Source organism: Hoplias malabaricus, chromosome 2 (assembly GCF_029633855.1).
Source record: "Hoplias malabaricus isolate fHopMal1 chromosome 2, fHopMal1.hap1, whole genome shotgun sequence".
Lineage (NCBI taxonomy): Eukaryota > Metazoa > Chordata > Actinopteri > Characiformes > Erythrinidae > Hoplias > Hoplias malabaricus.
In genome coordinates, this window is record NC_089801.1 from 16,279,853 (window position 1) to 16,305,286 (window position 25,434).

A 25,434-nucleotide genomic window follows, 5' to 3' on the forward strand; every position below is an offset into this window, starting at 1 on the left:
TTACAGCGCACACACTTTATAAATCACATAAATCTTACGATATTTCACCAGAGATGTATCCCTCTGTTAACATCCCTATATTCTTTAATATGATTAGTGTTATTTTATTATCTTATTCATTACTATTATTATTATTATTATTTATTACTGTTACCGTTTATGTTATTGTTACTGTCACTATTTAATTATTACATTTTCTCATGGAACTGCCTCTCTGTTCGTGACGTAATAGCTCATAGCCAAACAGAGCACTGGAAGGGGCGTGGCATTCCCGAATTCGTGTGTGTTTGTGTGTGTGTGTATGTGTGTGTATATGTGTGTGTGTGTGCGCGCTCGTTTGTTCAGCGATGCTCTAATTATCATGACCACAGTTCACAGCTGGACGCAGAGCGGGAGGATGGAGGAGAAGGTGGAGGCCGGTACAGGTAAACACACACACACACACAGCTGATGCTGATGCTGATGCTGAGGAGGCGGAGGGGAATGCGGGGTTTTAGGGCAGTTTCTGGGGATGCTGCATTAGACCGAATGAGCACAGGGTGCGCAACACAGAGCTACCTCCCTGCATCTCTCTCTCTCTCTCTCTCCTCTCTCCCGTTATCTCTCTGTTCTCCAGCTTTCTTTAACCGAATTAGTTCATTCCACCTTAAATGATGCGTGCCCCTTTGAAGCGACAAACAATGACGATGCTTTAGTTTGCTCCCGATCGTGCAGCTCCTTAGAGGAATTTCCTCTTCCACCTTAAATGGTGCAGCGTTAACGTTCTGGCGCCTCGTCATTTAAGGTGGAACGGATAATTCCAGTAAGAGAGCTGGTGAATAGGAAGCCAGTTTGCCACCATGATGGTTGCCCCTCCAGTGTTGTTTTTGTTCTCAGCTTTAACCAGGTGAGGTCATCCTCAAAACATCAAAGCACTCCACCTTAACTACGGCCTGCTGTGCCTCAGGGCACCTTAAGAAGTGAGTGCATTGTTCTGGATGCTTCTGTTACACTGCCACTGCTGAGAGGAGGGGTGGAGACAGTCAGAGTCAGACAGACGTGGAAAGAGACAGTGGCAGATGTATTGACTGGGTAAAGGAACACATATAGATTAGAGTTTTGTAGATCAGATTAGAGCTGTGTAGTGTACAGTTGTGTAGATCAGATTAGAGCTGTGTAGTGTAGAGTTGTGTAGATCAGATTAGAGCTGTGTAGTGTATAGTTCTGTAGATCAGATTAGAGCTGTGTAGTGTAGAGTTGTGTAGATCAGATTAGAGCTGTGTAGTGTATAGTTCTGTAGATCAAATTAGAGCTGTGTAGTGTAGAGTTGTGTAGATCAGATTAGAGCTGTGTAGTGTATAGTTCTGTAGACCAGATTAGAGCTGTGTAGTGTAGAGTTGTGTAGACCAGATTAGAGCTGTGTAGTGTACAGTTGTGTAGATTAGATTAGAGCTGTGTAGTGTAGAGGTGTGAAGATCAGATTAGAGCTGTGTAGTGTACAGTTGTGTAGATCAGATTAGAGCTGTGTAGTGTAGAGTTGTGTAGGCCAGATTAGAGCTGTGTAGTGTAGAGTTGTGTAGATCAGATTAGAGATGTGTAGTGTACAGTTGTGTAGATCAGATTAGAGATGTGTAGTGTACAGTTGTTTAGACCAGATTAGAGATGTGTAGTGTACAGTTGTGTAGATCAGATTAGAGCTGTGTAGTGTAGAGTTGTGTAGATCAGATTAGAGCTGTGTAGTGTAAAGTTGTGTAGATCAGATTACAGCTGTGTGGAGTAGAGTTGTGTAGATCAGATTAGAGCAGTGTAGTGTAGAGTTGTGTAGATCGGAGTTTTGTAGATCAGATCAGACTTGTGTAGAATAGTTGTGTAGATCAGATTACAGCTGTGTGGAGTAGAGTTGTGTAGATCAGATTAGAGCAGTGTAGTGTAGAGTTGTGTAGATCGGAGTTTTGTAGATCAGATCAGACTTGTGTAGAATAGTTGTGTAGATCAGATTAAAGTTATGTAGTTCAGATTAGAGTTGTGTAGATCAGATTAGAGTTGTGTAGTGTACAGTTGTGTAGATCAGATTAGAGTTGTGTAGAGTAGAGTTGTGTAGATCAAATTAAAGCAGTGTTGTGTAGAGTTGTGTACATCAGAGCTTTGTAGATCAGATCAGAGTTGTGTAAAATAGTTGGGTAGATCAGATTAGAGTTATGTAGGTCAGATTAGAGTTGTGTAGATCAGATTAGAGTTGTGTAGTGTACAGTTGTGCAGATCAGATTAGAGTTGTGTAGAGTAGAGTTGTGTAGATCTGATTAGATTTGTGTATAGCATAATAGAATTGTGTAGCTCAGAGTTGTGTAGATCACAGAGTTCTGTAGATCACATTAGAGTTGCATCGAGCCAATTAGAGTATAATATATTAGAATATAGTTGTGTAGATCGGATTAAGGTTTTGTAGATCACATTAGAGGTGTGTGGATCAGAGTTGTATAGATCAGATTAGAGTTGTGTAGAGTACAGTTGTGTAGATGAGAATAGAGTTGTGTTGATTCGATCAGAGTTGTATATAAAATAGTGGTGTAGAACAGATTAAAGTTGTATAGATCGGATTATAGTTGTGTAGATCAGATTAGGGGTGTGCAGAGTTGTGTAGATCAGATTTGAGGTATGTATAATAGAGTTGTGTAGATCAGATTAGAGTTGTGTATAATAGAGTTGTGTAGATCAGAACAGATCAGATTTGTAATAGTGGGTGGTTCCTAAATCAGGAGCTTGTGTCTGATTGGGTCCACTGGATATTATAGGAGGAGTCAGGGGGTGGTTCCTAAATCAGGAGCTTGTATCTGATTGGGTCCACTAGACATTATGGGAGGAGTCAGGGCGTGGTTCCTAAATCAGGAGCTTGTGTCTGATTGGGTCCACTGGACGTTACGGGAGGAGTCAGGGGGTGGTTCATAAATCAGGAGCTTGTGTCTGATTGGCTGTAGCTGTGTCTGTTCTGCAGATATCCTCCTGACAGGGGGCTGGTGTGGAGTGAGAAACAGTTCCTCCCTGAGAGTCTGATTAAGAGGGCTGGGGTGTAATAGTGTAATACAGTAGGTGTGTGTGTGTGTGTGTGTGTGTGTGTGTGTGTGTGCGTTGTGTCTAGGGGTCAGAGATGTTCAGTAATGAGCTGCTAATGAATAAATAACAGCTCCACTCCTGAGAGTTACATCAGTGATCTGTGATTATCACAAACAAAGGTGTGAAATAAAGAGGGACGGATCCTGCAGTGTGTGGATGGTGTGTGTGTGTGTATGTGTGTGTGTGTGAACTGCATCTGTAATGTTTTCTGTGAATTCACAGCTAAAGCAATGACATCACCAGCTGCTGAAAAGAAACTTCGGAGCATTGGCCACACCTCCCCAGCCCACCAGACGGCCAATCACGGCAGCCCTCTCTCTGGAAAAAAGAGTAAGCTCTGCCCCTTTTCCCAGAGATGAACAGGTGGATGGGGGGGCACTGGAGGTCCTAGCGGCCGGGCTGGTGGGCTCCTTTCAGTAACAACTCTCTCTCTTTGCTTTGTCTTTGTTAGCTGAGACGCTAACTCCTCCCGAGAAGAGACCACAGACCAATGGGCACGCCTCACCTGGTCGCCACGCAACCAATAGCAGCAATGGACACACAGGTAAAGAGTTTAAGTCCCACCCCTTGCACTGAGGAAATGAACCTGAGGCAGAGGGTCACACATTCACACCTACAGACACTTTTGAATCTCCAATCCACCTACTAATGTGTGTTTTTGGAGTGTGGGAGGAAACTGGAGCACCCAGAGGAAACCCACGCAGACACAGGGAGAACACACCACACTCCTCATAGACAGTCACCTGGAGGAAACCCACACAGACACAGGGAGAACACACCACACTGCTCACAGTCAGTCATCCGGAGGAAACCCACGCAGACACAGGGAGAACACACCACGCTCCTCACAGACAGTCACCCGGAGGAAAGCCACGCAGACACAGGGAGAACACACCACATTCCTCACAGACAGTCATCCGGAGGAAACCCACGCAGACACAGGGAGAACACACCACACTCCTCACAGACAATCACCCGGAGGAAACCCACACAGACACAGGGAGAACACACCACACTCCTCACAGACAGTCACCCGGAGGAAACCCACGCAGACACTGGGAGAACACACCACATTCCTCACTGACAGTCACCCAGAGGAAAGCCACGCAGACACAGGGAGAACACACCACGCTGCTCACAGACAGTCACCTGGAGGAAACCCACGCAGACACAGGGAGAACACACCACATTCCTCACAGACAGTCATCCGGAGGAAACCCACGCAGACACAGGGAGAACACACCACACTCCTCACAGACAGTCACCCGGAGGAAACCCACACAGACACAGGGAGAACACACCACGCTGCTCACAGACAGTCACCTGGAGGAAACCCACGCAGACACAGGGAGAACACACCACATTCCTCACAGACAGTCACCCGGAGGAAACCCACGCAGACACTGGGAGAACACACCCCTTTCCTCACAGACAGTCACCCGGAGGAAACCCACGCAGACACAGGGAGAACACACCACGCTCCTCACAGACAGTCACCTGGAGGAAACCCACGCAGACACAGGGAGTACACACCGCACTGCTCACAGACAGTCACCTGGAGGAAACCCACGGAGACACAGGGAGAACACACCACACTCCTCACAGACAGTCACCCGGAGGAAACCCACACAGACACAGGGAGAACACACCACGCTCCTCACAGACAGTCACCCAGAGGAAACTCACACAGACACAGGGAGAACACACCACACTCCTCACAGACAGTCACCCGGAGGAAACCCACGCAGACACAGGGAGAACACACCACATTCCTCACAGACAGTCACCCGGATGAAACCCACGCAGACACAGGGAGAACACACCACGCTCCTCACAGACAGTCACCTGGAGGAAACCCACGCAGACACAGGGAGAACACACCGCACTGCTCACAGACAGTGACCTGGAGGAAACCCACGCAGACACAGGGAGTACACACCGCACTGCTCACAGACAGTGACCTGGAGGAAACCCACGCAGACACAGGGAGAACACACCACATTCCTCACAGACAGTCACCCAGAGGAAACCCACGCAGACACAGGGAGAACACACCATGCTCCTCACAGACAGTCACCCGGAGGAAACCCATGCAGACACAGGGAGAACAAACCACACTCCTCACAGACAGTCACCCGGAGGAAATGTCCAGTTACTGTGAGACAGTGATGCTATGTGCAGTGCCACCTGGCTGTTCTTATAATAATTAAATAATAATGAAATAAAATGAATAATATTATTATTATTATTATTATTATTATTATTATTATTATACATCATTTCCTTTGTTTTCTGAAAGTGCAGAAGAGTCTGTGACTCTCTGATCAAACCCGGTGCGGTCTGATCGTGTCTGATCTGAAGTCCATATATAACTCTATAACACCAAGACCTACACATGAATACGGACGTGGCTTATGTAAATGCTATGTAAACGAGGGACAGATGGGTGGGGCTTGATCATTACACTCTCTCTCAGGTTTGGATGGGTATCTGAAAACGGACGACAGGATGCGCCTGGCGAAGGAGAGACGAGAGGAGAGAGAGAGGAGTCTGGGTATGTTCCCTCTGAATGACGTCTATGTCTGTGATCTGTACAAAATCCGTGAGTGAGAGACAATCGCTACTTACTCTCCCCCTCGCTCTCTCTCTCTCTCTCTCTCTCTCTCTCTCTCTCTCTATCTATCTATCTCTCTCCACCTACCCCCCCTCTCCTCCCTCTCTCTCCCTCTCCCCCCTCTCTCTCCCTCTCCCCCCTTCTCTATCTCTCGCTATCTCTCCCTCTCCCTCTCTCTCTCTCTCTCCCCTCTCTCTCTCCCCCATCTCCCTCTCTCTCCCCCTCTTTCTTTCTCTTTCTCCCTCTCTCCCCCTCTCTCTTTCCTCACCCTCTCTCTCTCCCTGTCTCCCCCCTCTCTCCCTCTCTCTCTCTCTCTCCCTCTCCCCCCCCTCTCTCTCTATCTCTCTCTCCATCTCCCTCTCTCTCTCTCCCCTCTCTCTCTCTCTCCCCCCTCTCTCTCTCTATCCCCCCCCCCTCTCTCTCTCTTTCAGTGGCGAGGGAGCAGGCGATCCTGGAGAAGGAACGTCGAGCCCGGCTGCAGTACGAGAGGACGGTGGAGGAGAGGTGGAGGAAGCTGGAGGAACAGAGGATGAAGGAAGAGCAGCGTAGAGCTGCTGTGGAGGAGAAGAGGAGACAACAGCTGGAGGAGGAGAAGGTAGAGAGAGAGAGAGACAGAAAGAGAGACAGAGAGATAGAGAGATGTTTGATGTTGGGGGTCAGTCGTGTGTTATGTTTGATGTTGGGGGTCAATCGTGTATAGTGTTCGATGTTGGGGGTCAGTCGTGTGTTGTGTTTGATGTTGGGGGTCAATCGTGTGTTGTGTTTGATGTTGGGGGTCAGTCGTGTGTTGTGTTTGATGTTGGGGGTCAATCGTGTGTTGTGTTTGATGTTGGGGGTCAGTCATGTGTTGTGTTTGATGTTGGGGGTCAGTCGTGTGTTGTGTTTGATGTTGGGGTCAATCGTGTGTTGTGTTTGATGTTGGGGGTCAGTCGTGTGTTGTGTTTGATGTTGGGGGTCAGTCGTGTGTTGTGTTTGATGTTGGGGGTCAGTCGTGTGTTGTGTTTGATGTTGGGGGTCAGTCGTGTGTTCCTTGTGGCAAACAAAATACATTGGCCGTACATTAAGGTTTTAAGGTTTATTTAAAGGGGTATTTTTTAATGTGGCAGTCCAAGTATCTTTTTTTAATATTTTAAGTGTCATTTGAACTGGTCGCGACAAGCCAAATTCAAAGTTTGTTCATGAGCGTGCCCCGTCTAGTTATTATTATTATTATTATTATTATTATTATTATTATTATTAATAAGGTGCCATGGTGGCGCTGCAGGTAGTGTCTGTCACACAGCTCCAGGGCCCTGAGGTTGTGGGTTTGAGCCCTGCTCTGAGTCCGAAAACACACATAGGTGGATTGGAGTCTCAAAAGTCTCCGTAGGAGTCACAGCGCTCATCATAATGCACAGATCTGATTGGCTGAGGAGTCTCACGTCTGATATGCAGAAACATGTGATTAGTCTGAGTTTCCTGGAGCGCTAAACCTGAACCGTAATGACTAGAAGAGTCACACCATTTAAATAATCACCTGTTCATGACCCCTGCTCTAATCTAATCTCGCTCACTCTCTCTCTGTGTTTGTGTGTGTATTAATGTGCATGTATTGTGTGTGTATTAATGTGTATGTGTAATATGTGTATTAATGTGTGTGTTTTAATGTGTGTGTATTTTGTGTGTATTGTGTGCATTTTAATGTGTGTGTATTAATGTGTGTGTGTGTGTGTGTGTGTTGTTTGTGTATTCATGCGTGTGTGTGATGTGTGTATTAGTGTGTTTATTAATGTGTGTGTAACGTGTGTATATTTATGTGTGTGTATTAATGTATGTGTATTAATGTGTGTGTGTGTAGGTGCGTCTGGAGGCTCTTATGAGGAAATCTCTGGAGCGCAGTCTTCAGCTGGAGAACAGAAATAAACGCTGGACCTGGAACAATGGAGGAGTACAGGGTGAGAGAGAGAGAGAGAGAGAGAGAGAGAGAGAAAGAGAAAGGAGGGAGAGAGCAGTATGAGGTGAAGTGAGTGAGTGAGTGAGTGAGTGAGTGAGTGAGTGAGTGAGTGAGTGAGTGAGTGAGTGAGTGAGTGAGTGAGTGAGTGAGTGAGTGAGTGAGTGAGGCGGGAGGCTGTGGAGGGTGGTGTGGTCACTGGTGATGAACTAATGTATATGTAGATGAACACATTAGTGGGCGGAGTCTACAAGCTTTGATTTATTCTTATGTTGAAATTAGGGGAAAGGTCAGTGTCTGTGTGAGTTTTCATAAACACAGTGGTCAGTCCTGCTGACTCACTGTGTGTGTGTGAGAGAGAGAGAGAGTGAGTGTGAGAGAGAGAGAGAGAAAGAGAGAGAGAGAGCCTAATTCTTGCCATGCCAGCGGCCACTGCACTCAGGTGTGCATGAAGATACCTTAGAGTGTGTTCAGACGTGTGTATGTGAGTGTATGTGTGTGTGTGTGTGTGTGGGCTGTCAGATTATGTCATAAACCTCTAAGGAACATTACATTACCCAGAATGCGGTGTGAGTTCAGTGGTGGTAGAGAGGTGACCACAGGGTGGTGCTCCAGACTCTCAGCTTTAATCAGGTCAGGGACAGAAGTAGATTCAGTGTTAGGAGTCTTGCCCAGGGACTCTTGTGTAGCCTGAGCTGGGACTTGAACCCTGACTACGGAAGAGTCAGTGTGACCAAGAGCTGAGGACACCATCAGCACCATATACATTATTTTGGCAGCCCTTACACACACACACACACACACACAAACACAGAGCTGCACACACACTCACACACATATGGATTAAGATTACTGTCAAAAATAAACACAGATACAGTGTAAAGGTCTCATGTGAAAAACCTGGAACTATCCTCTTTCCATCTGACCAGTGTTCTTTTGTAAAACGTGGAACTAATGAGGAATCTGCTTAAAATATAAAACACAAGAATAAAACACAGAAATATCAAATGCAATGGACATTAATAATCTGTTCAAAAATAAATGTCATCCAAAAGTTATAAATCATTCATCAAATCAATGGCTTGGTTCTTGGGATTTTTAACGGACAAAATATTACTCAGTCAATGTCAGATTTATAATATATACGTAATCCTTGATTTTGGGGAAAAACAAACACCACTAAAATATATCTGTGATTATACAACGTTTATAAACCTGGCAACACCTAACTTCTCAAAGTAACAAGCTCTCACCTGTCTCCAACTGTCCTCCTTCCACTACATTCATCAGTTATGAATGAATGCACTCTCCCCAGCACACCACACATGAGCACTCTCAGTAGCACACCACACATGAGCACTCTCTGCAGCACACCCTCCGCAGCACACAATACACACGCGCACTCTCCGCAGCACACCACGCATGCGCACTCTCCGCAGCACACTACGCATGCGCACTCTCCGCAGCACACCACGCATGCGAAGTCTCCGCAGCACACCACGCATGTGCACTCTCCGCAGCACACCACGCGTGTGCACTCTCCGCAGCACACCATGCATGCTCACTCTTTGACAGCACACCACACATGAGCACTCTCTGCAGCAGACCACTCATGCGCACTCTCCGCAGCACACTACGCATGTGCACTCTCCGCAGCACACCACGCATGTGCACTCTCCGCAGCACACCACGCATGTGCACTCTCCGCAGCACACCACGCATGTGCACTCTCCGCAGCACACCACGCATGTGCACTCTCCGCAGCACACCATGCATACTCACTCTTTGACAGCACACCACACATGAGCACTCTCTGCAGCAGACCACTCATGTGCACTCTCCACAGCACACTACGCATGCGCACTCTTCGCAGCACACCACACATGCGCACTCTACACAGCAGACCACACATCCGCACTCTCCGCAGCACACCACGCATGCGCACTCTCCACAACACACCACGCGTGCGCACTCTCCACAGCACACCATGCATGCGCACTCTTTGACAGCACACCACACATGCACTCTCTCCGCAGCACACCACACATGCGCACTCTCCGCAGCACACCACACACGCACACTCTCCGCAGCACACCACGCTCTGTCTCTTCTGAATCATTGCCTTCTGCTGAGTGCGTGTTGCCTGTGAGTCCAGTGATGTATGGACTCATACATCACTGTATGAGTAATGAGTGACGCCTCATGAGTAAATCTTAATAATCGTATGTTTTTGAAGTCATATTCGTACAAAACACACACAAAACTGACTTGTGTCCAAATGAAATATTTCTGTTTCAAAGTATATTCACACATTTATTTTTGCCAGTAATCTTACTTCATACACACACACACACACACTCACAGCCTGTCCATAATGCTCTGCTCTCTCTGCTGTGCTCTGGCCCGCCCCCTTGCCCAGGTGACTGGGAGAATGCCCCTCCCCCTTCGGCTGTCTCCGCCCTTTCCCATGACCTCGCCACTCCCTCTGCTCCCACCAGCGAATCAGGCAACGGTATGGACCCTCTAAACCCTGCCCCCTCTCCTGTGACTGTCGCCCCTTTCCTCCAATGATGTGCTGATGCTGCTCTGTTTACACACGGAGTAAACTCCACCCTTTCTGCGTTTCTGCTCAGCTCCACCTTCCAGAGGTGTGTCTCTGTCTCAATATGTAAATGAGGTGAGACATGGGTGTGTGAGGACACTGCTGCAGTGACCCACTCGTCCCCCAGCTCCTCCCCCCGCAGAGGACAGGGCTGCATTAAGACATCGACACAGTCGTGTTAACAGAGACGCAGAAACACTGGGGCACTCCACTGTGTGTGTGTGTGTGCGTGTGTGTGTGTGGCTTTGCTGCAACACACACTAGGTCTCTGATAGTTCTCTGTTTGTGACGTCCCTCTCTGCATGGCCCTGTGTACAGCTGAGCATGTCTGTGTGTGTGTGTATGTGTGTATGTATGTGTGTGTGTGTGTGTGTGTGTCTATTCCAGGTAAGATCACCTCACAGCATGGCCTGGGTGTGTTTGTTTGTGAGTTTCACGACTGAGGAATCAGATTTGTAATGAAACACATGCGCACACACACACACACACACACACACTCACACACACACACACTCACACACACACACACTCCGCTGCTCGGTGGTGTGTTAAACGCTGATTGTTGTTGGTGTTGAGTCTGTGTCGGTTCACTCTGCCTCCTTCTCCTTCAGAGGGAAACGAGGCCACACTCATTTTTCCTTCTTCATCCCTCCATCACACTCTCCTCATGGCTTTTCTTTCATCTTTGTCTCCATCCTCCCTTCTATCCCTCCATCCCTCATCCCTCTATCCTTCCATCCCTCCATCCTCTCCTTCATCCCTCCATCCTTCCTTCCATCTCTCCATCCTCTCCTCCATCCCTCCATCCCTCCATCTCTCCATCCCTCCATCCTCCCTTCCATCTCTCCATCCTCTCCTCCATCCCTCCATCCTCTCCCCTCCATCCCTCCATCGTTAGTTCAGCATGGTGTGATTTCGCTGGAGAATCTGACGCTCCATCGTCTCCGCACACACACACACTCCTCCCTCGCCCGCTCTAACAGCACCGCGGATCTGTGTGTGTCCTGTCCACGGTGCACAGGTAACACACACACACACACACACATATATTGTATTCTGTGTGTGTGTGTGTGTGTGTGTGTGTGTGTGTGTGTGTGTGTATTCTGTGTGTGTGTGTGTTTGTGTGTGTTTGTGTGTGTGTGTGTGTGTATTCTGTGTGTGTGTGTTTGTTTTTGTGTGTGTGTGTTTGTGTTTGAATTCTGTTTGTGTGTGTGTGTGTGTGTGTGTGTTTGTATTCTGTGTGTGGGTGTGTCTGTGTCCCCGCGTGTTTGTATTCTGTGTGTATGTGTGTGTGTGTATGTGTGTGTGTGTGTGTGTGTGTGTGTGTGTGTGTGTGTGTGTTTCAGTAATGCTTGTATTATGCTTGTTTAATTTCTCACTGATTTCTCATTCTGCCTCCAAAAGTCATTCATAAACCTACACACACGCACACACACACACACACACACATACACACACACACTCCTAAACACACCCCTAACACACTAACATGCTCTCTAACTGAAGTGTTCGGTGTGTGTCCAGTTCCTGCAAGTCCCCACAGGTCTCCGTACCGGGGATCTCCCAGCCGTCGCCGTGGCAACCCTGCAGCCACTGAGGATTTAGGAGGAGGGGCCAGGACACCCCCCAACACCCCAAAGGTGAGCAGAAGTCACTGACACAGAACAGTCCTCTAGTGTGTGCTGCAGGGTGGCCATCGGGGACGGGTTTTCAGGAATAGTGTATGTGATTGTTTCTGTGTGTGTGTGTGTGTGTGTGTGTACAGAAGGAGAGTTTGCGCAGAGAGAGGAGGATGGGTTCCCCGGTTGCGGGTTCTCCAGTGAGACGCTCTGAATCTCCAGCTCAGTTCCTGCGCCGCTCTGCGTCTCCCTCAGCTCCGCGGTACGTGTCCCTCGTCAGCACCTCACACCCAGGACAGGTTTGTTTTAACATCAGACGTTTAAACGGCGCAGCTGAGGTCCGTCAATGTGAGGTCACAGCAAACGGCAGCAGAATGCAGAGGAACAGCGGTGATCGGTTATTTTTGTTGCTGCTGTGTGAGAGGTGAACTGATGCTCCACTCTGCTTTGATGCTTTTCCATGAAACACAGAGCTCCAGCACAAACTCACCGCTTGTAAAATCTCTTTCACATTAGTTTTTATCCGACTCTCAGCAGCAGCTCGTAACATTCCCCCGAGGGGTTTCTGAAGAGGGTCAGACGCTCCTTGGGTCGGTGGCTGAGGAAAATCTCCAGCGAAAGACAAACGTGAGACAAGAAAAACTGCTCTGTGAGGAACTGGGGGCAGAGCCATGTTCCGTCCAAACAACAACAACAACGAGTAAACACCTGACTCTACCGCCGCCCTGTTGTGGTTTTCAGAGCCCGCGGTTACCGTTATAGACAGGTTTTGAGACGACACCAGAAACATTTCACAGGGAGCTGTGGGAGTGGAAAAGCAAAAAGAGAGTTGAGTCGATCCCACACAGTGGAAAAGCACCAGTATTAACATTTGTGTGTGTGTGTGTGTGTGTGTGTGTGTGTGTGTGTGTGTGTGTGTGCAGGCTGACTGCTAGGAGTCGTAATCAGTCTCCTGTACCTGTCCATCAGTACCCAGCATCCCCTCTGAGATACAGACCGGCTGTGACTGAGAGCAACAAACTGACCAACGACAAACAGGGTCCAGACCTCATCAATAAACACCCCCTCACACCGGACCCCCCTCCGAAAAAGAGCTCCAACACAGAGAGCCCGGGCCCTGAGGGGAAAACGGAGAGCCAGGTTAAAGGGACCCCGGAGAAACGGAACGGTAAAGAAACAGAAAATCCCCAGAACAGCGTTAGAGCCGTAAACGTAGGAGAGAAGAGTCCAGGGCTGGAGAAAAAACCCCAGGACAGTAACAGCACCCTCAGAGGGACACTGGAGAAGATCAGTGCTGGCACAGAGAGGAACACAGGTGAGGTGTTCCACCTGAAGAACACCGTTCCACACACATCACTTAGTCTTTAAACAATACACCACGATAAACCTGAGGGATGACTCTCTGCTTAAAATCATCTGCAGCACATGAGGGAAGTGATCACATTACAGACTTTTACACCATGTTCTTCGTTTTTACTCTTATTTATTACGCATTTATCTTAAAGATCTTCATTTGACGTGATTGTTTTCATTGTGAATCATCAAAGCATTTCACTGCTAGTTGGACTGTGTCTGTAACAAATAAACTTTGATGTCATTTGTTCATTAATTTGTTTTTTTGTTTGTTATATGTTTGTTTATTTATTATTGAAACCTCGTCTCTGATCCTCAGCGTCTGTCTTTAAAACTATTAGCTTCTTCATGTTCTCTTGTTTACATCTGATGTTTATTTATTTGTTTACTTTCCCACAGACTCAGGTCTGCCCCCGGTGGTAAAGTCGGATGCGGAGGCGTGCCGTGTTTTAGCTGAGAAACGGCGCCAGGCTCGAGTTCAGAAAGAACAGGACGACCACGAGAGGTGTGTCTCATTGTAAAGCTTATTTAACCCCGCCCCTTCAACCTACAACTATTTAGCCCCGCCCCTTCAGCCTACAACAGTTTAGCCCCGCCCCTTCAGACTACAGCAGTTTAATCCCACGCATTCAGCCTAGAGCAGTTTAGCCCCACCCCTTCAGCCTACAGCAGTTTAGCCCCACCCCTTCAGCCTACAGCAGTTTAATCCCACCCCTTCAGCCTACAGCAATTTAATCCCGCCCCTTCAGCTTACAGCAATTTAGTCCCGCCCCTTCAGTTTACAGCAGTTTAGCCCCACCCCTTCAGACTACAGCAGTTTAGCCCCACCCTTTCAGCCTACAGCAGTTTAATCCCACCCCTTCAGCCTACAGCAATTTAGCCCCGCCCCTTCAGCCTACAGCAGTTTAGCCCCACCCCTTCAGCCTACAGCAGTTTAGCCCCACCCCTTCAGCCTACAGCAGTTTAGCCCCACCACTTCAGACTACAGCAGTTTAGCCCCACCCCTTCAATCTAAGCCCACGCCCCTTCAGCTAACAGTTTTTAACTCCACTCCTTCTGCCTATACTAATTTAGTCCCACCCCTTCAGGCTACAGCAGTTTAGCCACGCCCCTTCAACTAACAGCTATTTAGCTCCACCCATTCTGTGTGTGTTAAAGGCTGAAAGCAGAGCAGCTGAGAGCTCAGAAGCAAGCAGATGAACGAGTGCGTGAGGAAAAGGAGAAGCGCCGTGAGGAGGAAGAGAAGGAGGTACAGGTGCAGATGGAGGGACAGGTCCTAATGCTTTTATCTTAAACCCAGCAGGAGCCCAGTGCACCCAGAGGGAAATAAGAGCTTTAACCCCCTCAGAATTCGCTCTCTTCAATCTCAGCTCTGTAAGGGCTGCCACAGGACACACACACACACATGCACGCACACACACAGACTCACACACACACAGCTGGGGTCCACTGTAGGGTTCAGAGGAGATTTTACATGTGTGCCATTAACACACATCAACATTATTTATATTTAACTCAGCAGAGCATCACCTCATTCACAGCTGCACACATCGACACAAATCACATTCACAACAACACACTGATCATCTCAGGATTTCTTACAGAGTCCTGAAGAAGTGGAAGGATAACCTGTGTGTGTGCGTGTGTGTGTGTGTGTAACAGAGAGATGTGGAGCGTCAGAGGATGGAGAGGGAGCTGATGAAGCAGCACGAAGACGAGGAGCGACAGCAGCGGAAAAAGGTTTTACACAATCAACACTTTACAACTTTACTCACTACACACTACCCCAGCTTTACACACTACACACTACCCCAGCTTTACACACTACACACTACACACAACCCCAGCTTTACACACTACTCACTACACACTACCCTACATTTACACACTACACACTACACACTACCCCACCATTACACACTACCCCATATTTACACACTACACACTACCCACTACCCCACCTTTACACACTACACACTACACACTACCCCACCTTTACACACTACACACAACCCCAGCATTACACACTACTCACTACACACTACCCCACATTTACACACTACACACTACCCCACCATTACACACTACCCCATATTTACACACTACACACTACCCACTACCCCACCTTTACACACTACACACTACACACTACCCCACCTTTACACACTACACACAACCCCAGCATTACACACTACTCACTACACACTACCCCACATTTACACACTACACACTACCCCACCATTACACACTACCCCATATTTACACACTACACACTACCCACTACCCCACCTTTACACACTACCCCATATTTACACACTACACACTACCCCACCTTTACAACCTAACCCACATTTACACACTACACACTACACAATACCCCACCTTTACACACTACACACTACCCCAGCTTTACACACCACACACTACACACTACCCCACATTTACACACTACACACTACCCCAGCTTTACACACCACACATTACACACTACACACTACCCCACATTTACACACTACACACTACCCCACCTTTACACACTACACACTACCCCAGCTTTACACACCACACACTACACACTACCCCACATTTACACACTACACACTACCCCACCTTTACACACTACACACTACCCCACCTTTACACACTACACACTACCCCACCTTTACACACTACACACTACCCCACCTTTACACACTACCCCATATTTACACACTACACACTACCCCACCTTTACAACCTAACCCACATTTACACACTACACACTACCCCACATTTACACACTACACACTACACAATACCCCACCTTTACACACTACACACTACCCCAGCTTTACACACCACACACTACACACTACACACTACCCAAGCTTTACACACCACACATTACACACTACACACTACCCCACATTCACACACTACACACTACCCCACCTTTACACACTACACACTACCCCACCTTTACACACTACCCCACATTTACACACTACACATTACCCCAGCTTTACACACCACACACTACACACTACCCCATCTTTACACACTACCCCACATTTACACACTACACACTACCCCAGCTTTACACACCACACACTACACACTACCCCACATTTACACACTACACACTACCACTTTTACACACTACACACTACCCCACCTTTACACACTACACAGTACACAGTACCCCACCTTTACACACTACACAGTACACACTACCCCACCTTTACACACTACACAATACACACTACCCCACCTTTACACACTACACAATGCACACTACCCCACCTTTACACACTACACAGTACACAGTACCCCACCTTTACACACTACACAGTACACACTACCCCACCTTTACACACTACACAATACACACTACCCCACCTTTACACACTACACAATACACACTACCCCACCTTTACACACTACACACTACTTCATCTTTACACGCTACACACTTCACACTACCCCACCTTTATCCACTACACACTTGACTACTGTAAACTTTACACTGGGCTGTAATCCGCTGTGAGCAGGGAGGTGTAAAATCAGTAAACGCAGGTTTGTAAAGTGTGTGATGGGTTTTTTTCAGAGGATTGAGGAGATAATGAAGAGGACAAGGAAGAGTGACGGGGAGATGAAGGTGAACAAAGTACTTTTCCTGTCAGACCACATTTGTGTTTCTACAGCACAGTTTTCATGGTAGCTGTAGTTTTACTGTGTTATTAGTGTAGAGTTACGTATTTTCAGATATACTCTAGTTTGTGTGTAGTTGTTTGTATTTTTGATGAAATTTAGTTTAATAACAGATGTGTAATCATAGGATAGTTATTGTATGTAGTGTACCTATTGTAATTTAGTTAGTGTAGTTTAGTGTATAGTTTGTGTACTTTAGATTATAGTTTGTGTAGTTTAGTTTATAATTTGTGTAGTTTAATGTATAGTTTGTGTTTTTAGTGTATAGTTTGTGTTTTTAGTGTATAGTTTGTGTAGTTTAGTTTATAGTTTGTGTAGCTTAGTTTATAGTTTGTGTACTTTAGTTTATAGTTTGTGTACTTTAATGTATAGTTAGTGTAGTTTAGTTTGAGTAGTTTAGTTTATAGTTTGTGTACTTTAATGTATACTTTGTGTTTTTTAGTTTATAGTTTGTGTAGTGTAGGTTATATTTTGTGTAGTTTAGTTTATAATTTGTGCAGTTTAGTTTATAGTTTGTGTAGTTAAATAATATATTTTGTGTAGTTTAGTTTATAGTTTGTGTAGTTTAGTGCATAGTTTGTGTATTTTAATGCATAGCTTGTGTAGTTTAGTTTATAGTTTGTGTAGTTTAATGCATAGTTTGTGCAGTTTAGTTTATAGTTTGTGCTGTTTAGTTTATAGTTTGTGTAGTTTAGGTTATAGTTTGTGTATTTTAGTGTATAATTTGTGTAGTTTAGTTTGTGTAGTTTAAGCTCTGGTAATTTTAACCTGATTTGTGTTAGAGAGGGAAACTGGAGCAGAAATGAGTGAGAGAAAAGAACATCATAAATGTGTGTGTGTGTGTGTGTGTGTGTGTGTGTGTGATTACAGAGAGAGGACAGCCCGGAGCGCCTGTCTCCTCCATCACACCATCTCTCTCCTCCAGGTTTGTCCACTATTCACTCTGCTCTCTCTGCTGCTTTTCTCCTGTTCTCTCTGTGTTTGACACAGTTGTGTGTGTCGTCTCTAACAGTGAAATGTAGAGGTGTGTTTCTGAAATGAAGGGGAAAACTGAACGTAGCTAGAACAGAGAATTACAGACACTTTAGAGAAGGTTACAGTTTAAAGAGGAACTGAGGATCTCTCTGTGTTTTACTGGAGTACGTGAATAAACAGTGACTGCATTCTTCCGCTACCTCTGCCCCCCGCTGACTGCAGCATTAAATTTCTGTGTGTGTGTGTGTGTGTGTGTGTGTGTGTGATGCAGTGTTATGTCTCCGCAGTGCTGATTGGCTGCAGGTCCTTGGGGGGGTCATATTTTCCTGAGTTGAGCAGCTTATGATGAAGGACATTCAGAACTATATTTAGACTGCAGTGACACCCCCCCAACACACACACACATACACATTCTCTCTCTCTCTCTCTAACTCACACACACACACACACACAGAGAGAGTGTGTGTGTGTGTGTGTGTCAGAGAGAGAGAGAGAGAGAGAGAGTGTGTGTGTGTGTGTGCACAGGTCAGTGTCCCCTGGTCAGAGATGGTGGTTGTTTACTTTGTCCCAGTGCCACTCTGTGAGTGGAACACATCTGTCCAGATGTGGGCAGTCCTTTATAAAAATGGGAGTGAAGCGAACAGAACCAAACCCAGAACTGGTCTAAACCCAGTGCTCAGGGCTGGACAGTTCTGTAGTATGTAATTGAGACACTCGTCTCTGCTCGGACTGGGGGACACAGAGAACAGCACTATGTACATGAGACATGTCCCTGGCTGCTGTGGACAGAGATGCTGCTGGTCAGGACCCCTCAGATATGCAGGCAGCAGTATTGATCTTTGAGTTATTCTCAGGAACACGGTGTTCTGTGACCCACGGGTTCCTCTGCTCTCACAGGTGAAATCCAGGCGAACCCAAAGGTGAACGGTGAGGTGAAGACTCCACTCAGTGGCACCCAGGTGAAGCCTCAGGTTCCTGGACCAAACATCAAACAGGAGAGCTCAGAGAAGATAAAAGCAAACACACCTGGACAGGTGCAGATCAAGAGTCCCTCTCTAAATGGACACCTATATAAAGAAAAGTTTACAGAACAGAAGGACAGAGGTCAGGTGAGAGTGGACAGTACCCAGGTGAAAGTGGACAGCGCTCAGGTGAGAATAAACGAGTGTCCAGCAGCGAAGGTGCAGGTAACCCAGCTGAAGGGCACAGGTGAAAACAATGGACAGAAGCAAGAGACCAAACAGCTTCCCATACAGGAGAAAGAAAGAGAAGCTCCTAAGGTAGAAGCACCTGCCCAAGTGAAAACATTAGTCCAGGTAAAAGCACCTGAACAGACCCAGGTGAAAACACCTGCCCAGGTAGAAGCACCTTCCCAGGCCCAGGTAGAATCACCGGCACAGGCTAAAATATTCATCCAGATAAAAGCACCTGCCCAAGTAGAAGCAAAATCACCTGTCCAGGTAAAATCACCTGTCTCCCTCTCATCGGTGGTGAAACAGGCGGCCAGTGCCCAGGTGAAAAGCCCCGTGTCGATTCAGGTGAAGGTCCAGTGTGCAGCTCAGGATCGCAGTGTGAAGAGTCCAGGTGATCCTCTGCTGAACGGCCAGGTAAAGCAGGTGAGCTCCCAGGTGTGGAATCTACCTGTTATTAATAGTTCATTTTCTCACAGCTCTGTAATGTCTTAAAATTTTTTATAATAATAATTTTTATTATTATTATAATATAGGTGACATCACAGGTGACATCAAAGACCATGTTGAAAAACAACAGCCCCTCCTCCCTCCCCCCTCTACCTGTATCCAAAGCCCCGCCTCCTCTTATTAACCTGCAGCCTGCAGAAAAAAGGGGTGGAGCAAGTGAAGAGTCTGATGAGGTTCAGTCCATGGAAGTCAGGTGAGGTTCCACACTCGGCAGCGTGTTCATCACATTATTATATTCTAATTGTTATTATTATTATTAGGGCGTCACAGTGGAGCATCATGTAGTGTCTTTTTCACAGCCCCAGGGTCCTGGAGGTTGTGGGTTCGAGTCCCGCTCTGGGTGACTGTCTGTGAGGAGTGTGGTGTGTTCTCCCTGTGTCTGCGTGGGTTTCCTCCGGGTGACTGTCTGTGAGGAGTGTGGTGTGTTCTCCCTGTGTCTGCGTGGGTTTCCTCCAGGTGACTGTCTGTGAGGAGTGTGGTGTGTTCTCCCCGTATCTGTGTGGGTTTCCTCCGGGTGACTGTCTGTGAGGAGTGTGGTGTGTTCTCCCTGTGTCCTCGTGGGTTTCCTCCGGGTGACTGTCTGTGAGGAGTGTGGTGTTTTCTTCCTGTGTCTGCGTGGGTTTCATCCGGGTGACTGTCTGTGAGGAGTGTGGTGTGTTCTCCCTGTGTCTGCGTGTGTTTCATTCGGGTGACTGTCTGTGAAGAGTGTGGTGTGTTCTCCCCGTGTCTGCATGGGTTTCCTCCGGGTGACTGTCTGTGAGGAGTGTGGTGTGTTCTCCCTGTGTCTGCATGTCTGTAGGTGTGTGTGTGTGAGTGAATGTGTGTGTGTGTCACCCTGTGAAGGACTGGCGCCCCTTCCAGGGTCTATACCTGCCTTGCGCCCAATGATTCCAGATAGGCTCTAGACCCACCGCGACCATGAACTAGATAAGGGTTACAGACAATGAATGAATTAATGTATTATTTTTACTGTTATCATTGTTATTATAAACATGTCCATGCTGAGGCTCCGCCCCCGTTCCAGCCCAGTGTCGAAGGAGGAGCTGATCTCGATCCCAGAGTTCTCCCCGGTGATGGACATCCAGAACGGAGTGAGCAGTAACGAGCGAGCACTGGAGGACCTTCTGGACCTCACCGGACACGTGGCGTATCCCAGAATGCCCCAGGGCCCTGTGCTGGGAGACTGCAACAAGAACCTGATTGAGGGGGTGTGCAGCCCCAGCGGAGACAACACACACACCCCCAACAACCCCCCTCCAAACTCAGCACTCAGTAAGCAGCACTGAGAATACAGAGGTACACACACACACACACACACACTAACATACTCTCTTAACACACACAAATTTTAACAGACACACACACACTTAACACACACACACTCACACTCATAACACACACAAACACAGAAAGTGACAGAGAGAGAGAACAGAGACAGATAGAGAAGAGTGAGAGAAATTATAGATAGAGACAGGGAGAACAGAGACAGAGGCGAGCGAGAAAAAGAAAGAGAGGGAGAACAGAGAGAGAGACAGAAAGTTATAACAGAGACAGAGACAGGAGAGTGAAAGAAAGAGACAGAGAACAGAGAGAGAGACAGAGCATTAAATATATATTATACACATATATATGTGCAGTTATTTGCAGTTAGTAAATAAAATAAAGAGAGTCTGAGATGTGTCTTGTTCGGTTGATCTGGACCTACTGGAGGAACTGGATTTCCTACTAAACTATATTTTTAAGCAACTCTAGTATTTGTAGTGCTGCTTTAACCCTACCTCCTCCTACAGATAGTGTGTGTGACCCAGTGTTGTTGCGTGGACAGGTGGAGGGGGTGATGGAGCACTGAGGGCGGTGGAGTGGAGGAACACATGAGACGATAAAGAGACTCTTCAGAGCTGGACTTATGTCGTGATGCTGAAATGATTCTGAGACTTTAACCCTGTGTCAATATCTTCAAATCTCTCGCTCCTTTATCATCTCGGGCTGCGCAGCTCAACAGCAGTAACTTGGAAACACACCTGCGATGAAGACGAGGGTCAGGACAATGAAGATAATGAATGTGTTATTTCTTGATCTCTATCCCAGAGCAAGTGTTAGTGTGAGCTAACAATGTGTTTATTACCCTGGGATAAGTGTGTGTGTGTGTGTGTGTGTGTGTGAGAATGTGTGAACAGTGTTTATGTTTGTAGCATAAATAAGTACAACCTGCCAAAGTGCTCAAAAAGGATGTGAAAAAGACGTTCTGTGGAACAATATGTTGTTAAAACATACTTTACTCCTTCCTAAATTTATTTAGCCTGGTTAGAATTAGCCGACAGTTTTTCCCTTTCACCTTTAAAAGACCCCAGTATAAGAGTTTCACTTCCCCAGAGAACTAGATACCATCCATATTACAGTAGGTTTTAACCCTGAAGAACCCTTATAACTCTAAATAAGAGTAGCTAGCTCATATTTTATGATAATCGAGAGCTACAATGCTTTCCTGAATTGTCTTGCATTGTTTGCTAATGCATCTTGGACAGAGCTGTTCCATGCAGAATTGTTTGTTATCCAATAATGTGGGTTAAAAGAACTGTTAAATTCAAAATCTGTAGTTAATGGTGGCTAACAGTGAATAAAAGTTGTTAGCTATTGGTTAGCATTAGCATTTTGCAGATGGGGTATTGCTAGGACATGGTAACCCTTCACGTTAGCATGTTTTTGCTGAGCTATTTCTCTGGGACTGCAGCTAGCTGTGTATTGTGATACTGAACGCTGCCCAAACACAGACGCTAGAAAGCTTAGTTGGCGACCAGCTGACTGTTAGTGTTTATCCTGAGTGAGTTTTCCTTCAGTGTTGGAGTCAAAGTGCTTTACAGTGTTGAAACTACCCGCAGATCCACAGTCCTTCTATATAAATAAATAACAGCGCTTTTGGACGCTTATTTCTTCTCTAAACTCGATGATAAAGGACAAATGTGTTACAATTTTCAAATGTGTGTTTCCATAGCTACTGTTGCTAGTGTGGGCAAGCTTCACAGAAGACTGAGGTGCATTAGTTATATACAGAGTGGGTTATCAGAATCAGATATACACCTCTAGCAAAAACCGAATCAGTACACAGCCAAATATTACAGAGTATTTTGACACCACCTGCAGCGCCTCAGATCTCTGAATAAAGTCAGAATTCTCTGAGATATATATTTGAATATAAATAATATAATATAATATTAAATGCTTTCACCATTAACATATATACAAAATAAAAGTCACATAAAAATTTCTCTGATGCTGCATTCACGTAGTGTCGGTTTTATCAGAAAAACGAGTTTCCCTCAGGGGGCACCACATGAATAACCGCAAACACATGTAAATTTTCAGCGCAGCACAAACTGTTTTCAACACGGTGTCACAGTCCATCAGCAGTGAAACATCAAATAATAATGTACAATTGGTTCTTAATTCTAAGAGTGATGTTTTTAAGCATATTGTTGCGCTGTATGTATGTTCAAAGACACCCATAGAACGGCTAAACTCAACATGACAACATGAGTCAGGGGAACGAGTCGGACCTTGGAGGAATCCATCCCCCGACTTGCACTTGAATGCAGCAAGAGAATCTTGTCCAACTTAGCAACAGTAACTAGGGAAGAACATTACTGGGTGGAGCATGGGGATCTCCAGCTGCTTTACTGCTGTTTTATGAGAGTTTCGGTGACGTTTTACCTGCAGTAGTTTTGCTGATGGAGTGACTGCTGACTGTGGTGGGATTATGAATGTCTGTATTTGAGGAGGTGGAGCTGGAGGAGGAACATGCACCAAAATGTTTACTTGAAAAGTGTTTACTTGAAGCTTTGTGGAGTTCCAGGGCTCTTCCACATCAGGTTTCAAGAGAAGGGGTCTCAGCCTCTCCTCCGTGCAGAGAGAGGTCAGTGCACTGCAGTGAGTGTGAGGTGTGACTTCTGTAGACGATGTGCATAGGTCCTCGGCATGAACGCTGTGCTATAACAATAAAACTGATAAAGCCTTTATTTATTGTTGTCTTCTCTTTACTTTGAAGCTCAAAACCATGAACACCAACTCTAGACTTCACTTCTTCAACTCCTGCAAGGGAACATTCCCTCGTTCTGTAGGATAAGTGCTAATTTAATTTAAGCCTAAACTGTTTAAACATTGTGGTGGAAAATTATGACAGAAATAAGAAAGCTGAATCTCTGAGTCGGCATCAAGTAAAACGACAATTTATTTAATGGAGAGGGAATGCTACGCGCAGCACCGTTTCCTCTCTCTCTGACCCGCTTAACAAACTGCATCTTTATACCTGTGTCTCTCTACCTCTGATTACCATAGCTCTCATTTCTTTACCTTATATGGCTACGAACCAAGTTACCATTGTTCATATTCCGTTTGCTTTCTAATGTGTCCTGTTCTCAGTATAACTCTGAGCCATTTTACCATTTATTTAACTCTCTTTTGCCTATCTTTCACCTTTCACAATGCACTCTTTTCAGTGCATTGTGAAACAATTTTCAGTTACACAAGCATACATGGTCATTGCTGATTAAAACTATCTCTATTGATTATTAATCATTTAAATAAACAAATTCCATTACAAGATAAATTTTATTATATGTTTTAGCGCCAGTCTGTGTTCTCCAGATGTAAATTTAAAGAGTTGTAAAAGGGAATTTATTACTCACCCGTTCATTCTCTATCTGCCTGCAGTAAAGAAGAGGGCCGTGTTATTAATCCTTGACCTTTGAGCAGATAATCACCATCAGAATCAGAGCCGGGAGTCGGGGAATGTCTCTTAAAGTCAACATAAAATCTACTAAAAATACATACAATGCACAGCAGTCTAGACCTAGTCTTAAACCTTGTCTGAAACACAGCAGGCATCATCCTTAAATCCTATTTAGTTTGTATTGCGAATAAATCATTTATTTGAGAGATGAATTATAAATATTTTTTATTCCAGAAAATTTTATTATGTTAAATAAAATTAATGTGGGAATTAATTTATAAAGGCCTCATGGTGGAGCAGCAGGTAGTGTCTCTGTCACAGCTCCAGCGTCCTGGAAGTTGTGGGTTCTAGTCCCGTTCCGGGTGACTGTCTGTGAGGAGTGTGGTGTGTTCTCCCCAGTGTGGTGTGTTCTCCCTGTGTCTGCGTGGGTTTCCTCCAGGTGACTGTCTGTGAGGAGTGTGGTGTGTTCTCCCTGTGTCTGCGTGGGTTCTCCCTGGCTCTATAAATATGCCATTAGTCCCTGTCTTAATATCCACCCACCCCTCTGCCACGCCCCTGCATGTGGAAAGCTGAGAGGATTGGTCCCTGAGGTGTGTGAGGTATGAAAACCTATCTGTCTGAATTTGTGTTTCTAAGGCAGCAGAGGCGGCGCCCCACGCCACAGCTCTCCATCAGTGCTTCAGACAGAGCAGCGAAGTGAGAAATGCCATGTTTTTAGCAAGGTGTGGGCTCACACAGGTGCAGAAAGGTGTCTGATAGCATGTGGTGTCCCTGGGTCTTGTTACACACCAAGCAAAAATAGTACTGTGTTCACTTGTACACTATGAACTTTTAGAGGCAATTTAAAGAGAATTAAACAGGCAGCAGGGATGTGTCTCACTGCCCCTTTCTGGGAATGCCACAACGTTATAAATACATACTGTAAATGTTAAAAATACCTGTGGGGTTTGAGTGTGAGAAACAGAGGGAGAGAAAAAAAACAGAAAGAAAATAACAGAGAGAGAGAGAGAGAGAGAGAACAGACTGCTCTAATCAATCAGGTTTAGTTTATTTAAAGTCTGAGTGATGGAGAATAGCAGCTGAGGACTGAAGTCTGTACTGAACTGTGCTCAGCTCTTTAAAACTGATTTCAGAT

The 25,434-nt window shown here is 46.1% G+C and overlaps 1 protein-coding gene across 2 annotated transcripts; it reads left to right on the plus strand.

The window, feature by feature from the left end:
- Positions 1–301: 301 nt before the first annotated feature.
- map7d2a (MAP7 domain containing 2a) lies at positions 302–23,576 on the plus strand. 2 transcript variants are annotated; one of them, XM_066660040.1, is made up of 19 exons: positions 302–425; positions 3,313–3,420; positions 3,542–3,634; positions 5,567–5,644; positions 6,136–6,299; positions 7,542–7,638; positions 10,054–10,146; positions 11,761–11,876; positions 12,002–12,117; positions 12,779–13,170; positions 13,608–13,713; positions 14,367–14,463; positions 14,871–14,948; positions 16,795–16,845; positions 17,769–17,823; positions 18,771–19,489; positions 19,600–19,766; positions 20,598–20,869; positions 21,399–23,576. In XM_066660040.1, exons 1-18 carry the CDS (start codon positions 302–304, stop codon positions 20,857–20,859), a joined length of 2,916 nt encoding a protein of 971 aa, XP_066516137.1. In that variant the 3' UTR covers positions 20,860–20,869; positions 21,399–23,576. The 2 variants fall into 2 exon arrangements, with proteins under 2 accessions (XP_066516137.1, XP_066516138.1); XM_066660041.1 differs by having other exon boundaries at positions 14,367–14,457.
- Positions 23,577–25,434: the final 1,858 nt, after the last annotated feature.

What these genes read in the sequence shown, in the direction of transcription:
- map7d2a (XM_066660040.1), top strand. Translation starts at nt 302, where the DNA reads ATGTGTGTGTATATGTGTGTGTGTGTGCGCGCTCGTTTGTTCAGCGAT. An exon ending in GGAGAGAGAGAGGAGTCTGG is followed by an intron (nt 5,645 to 6,135) that starts GTATGTTCCCTC and finishes TCTCTCTTTCAG; the next exon opens with TGGCGAGGGAGCAGGCGATC. An exon ending in CACCAGCGAATCAGGCAACG is followed by an intron (nt 10,147 to 11,760) that starts GTATGGACCCTC and finishes GTGTGTGTCCAG; the next exon opens with TTCCTGCAAGTCCCCACAGG.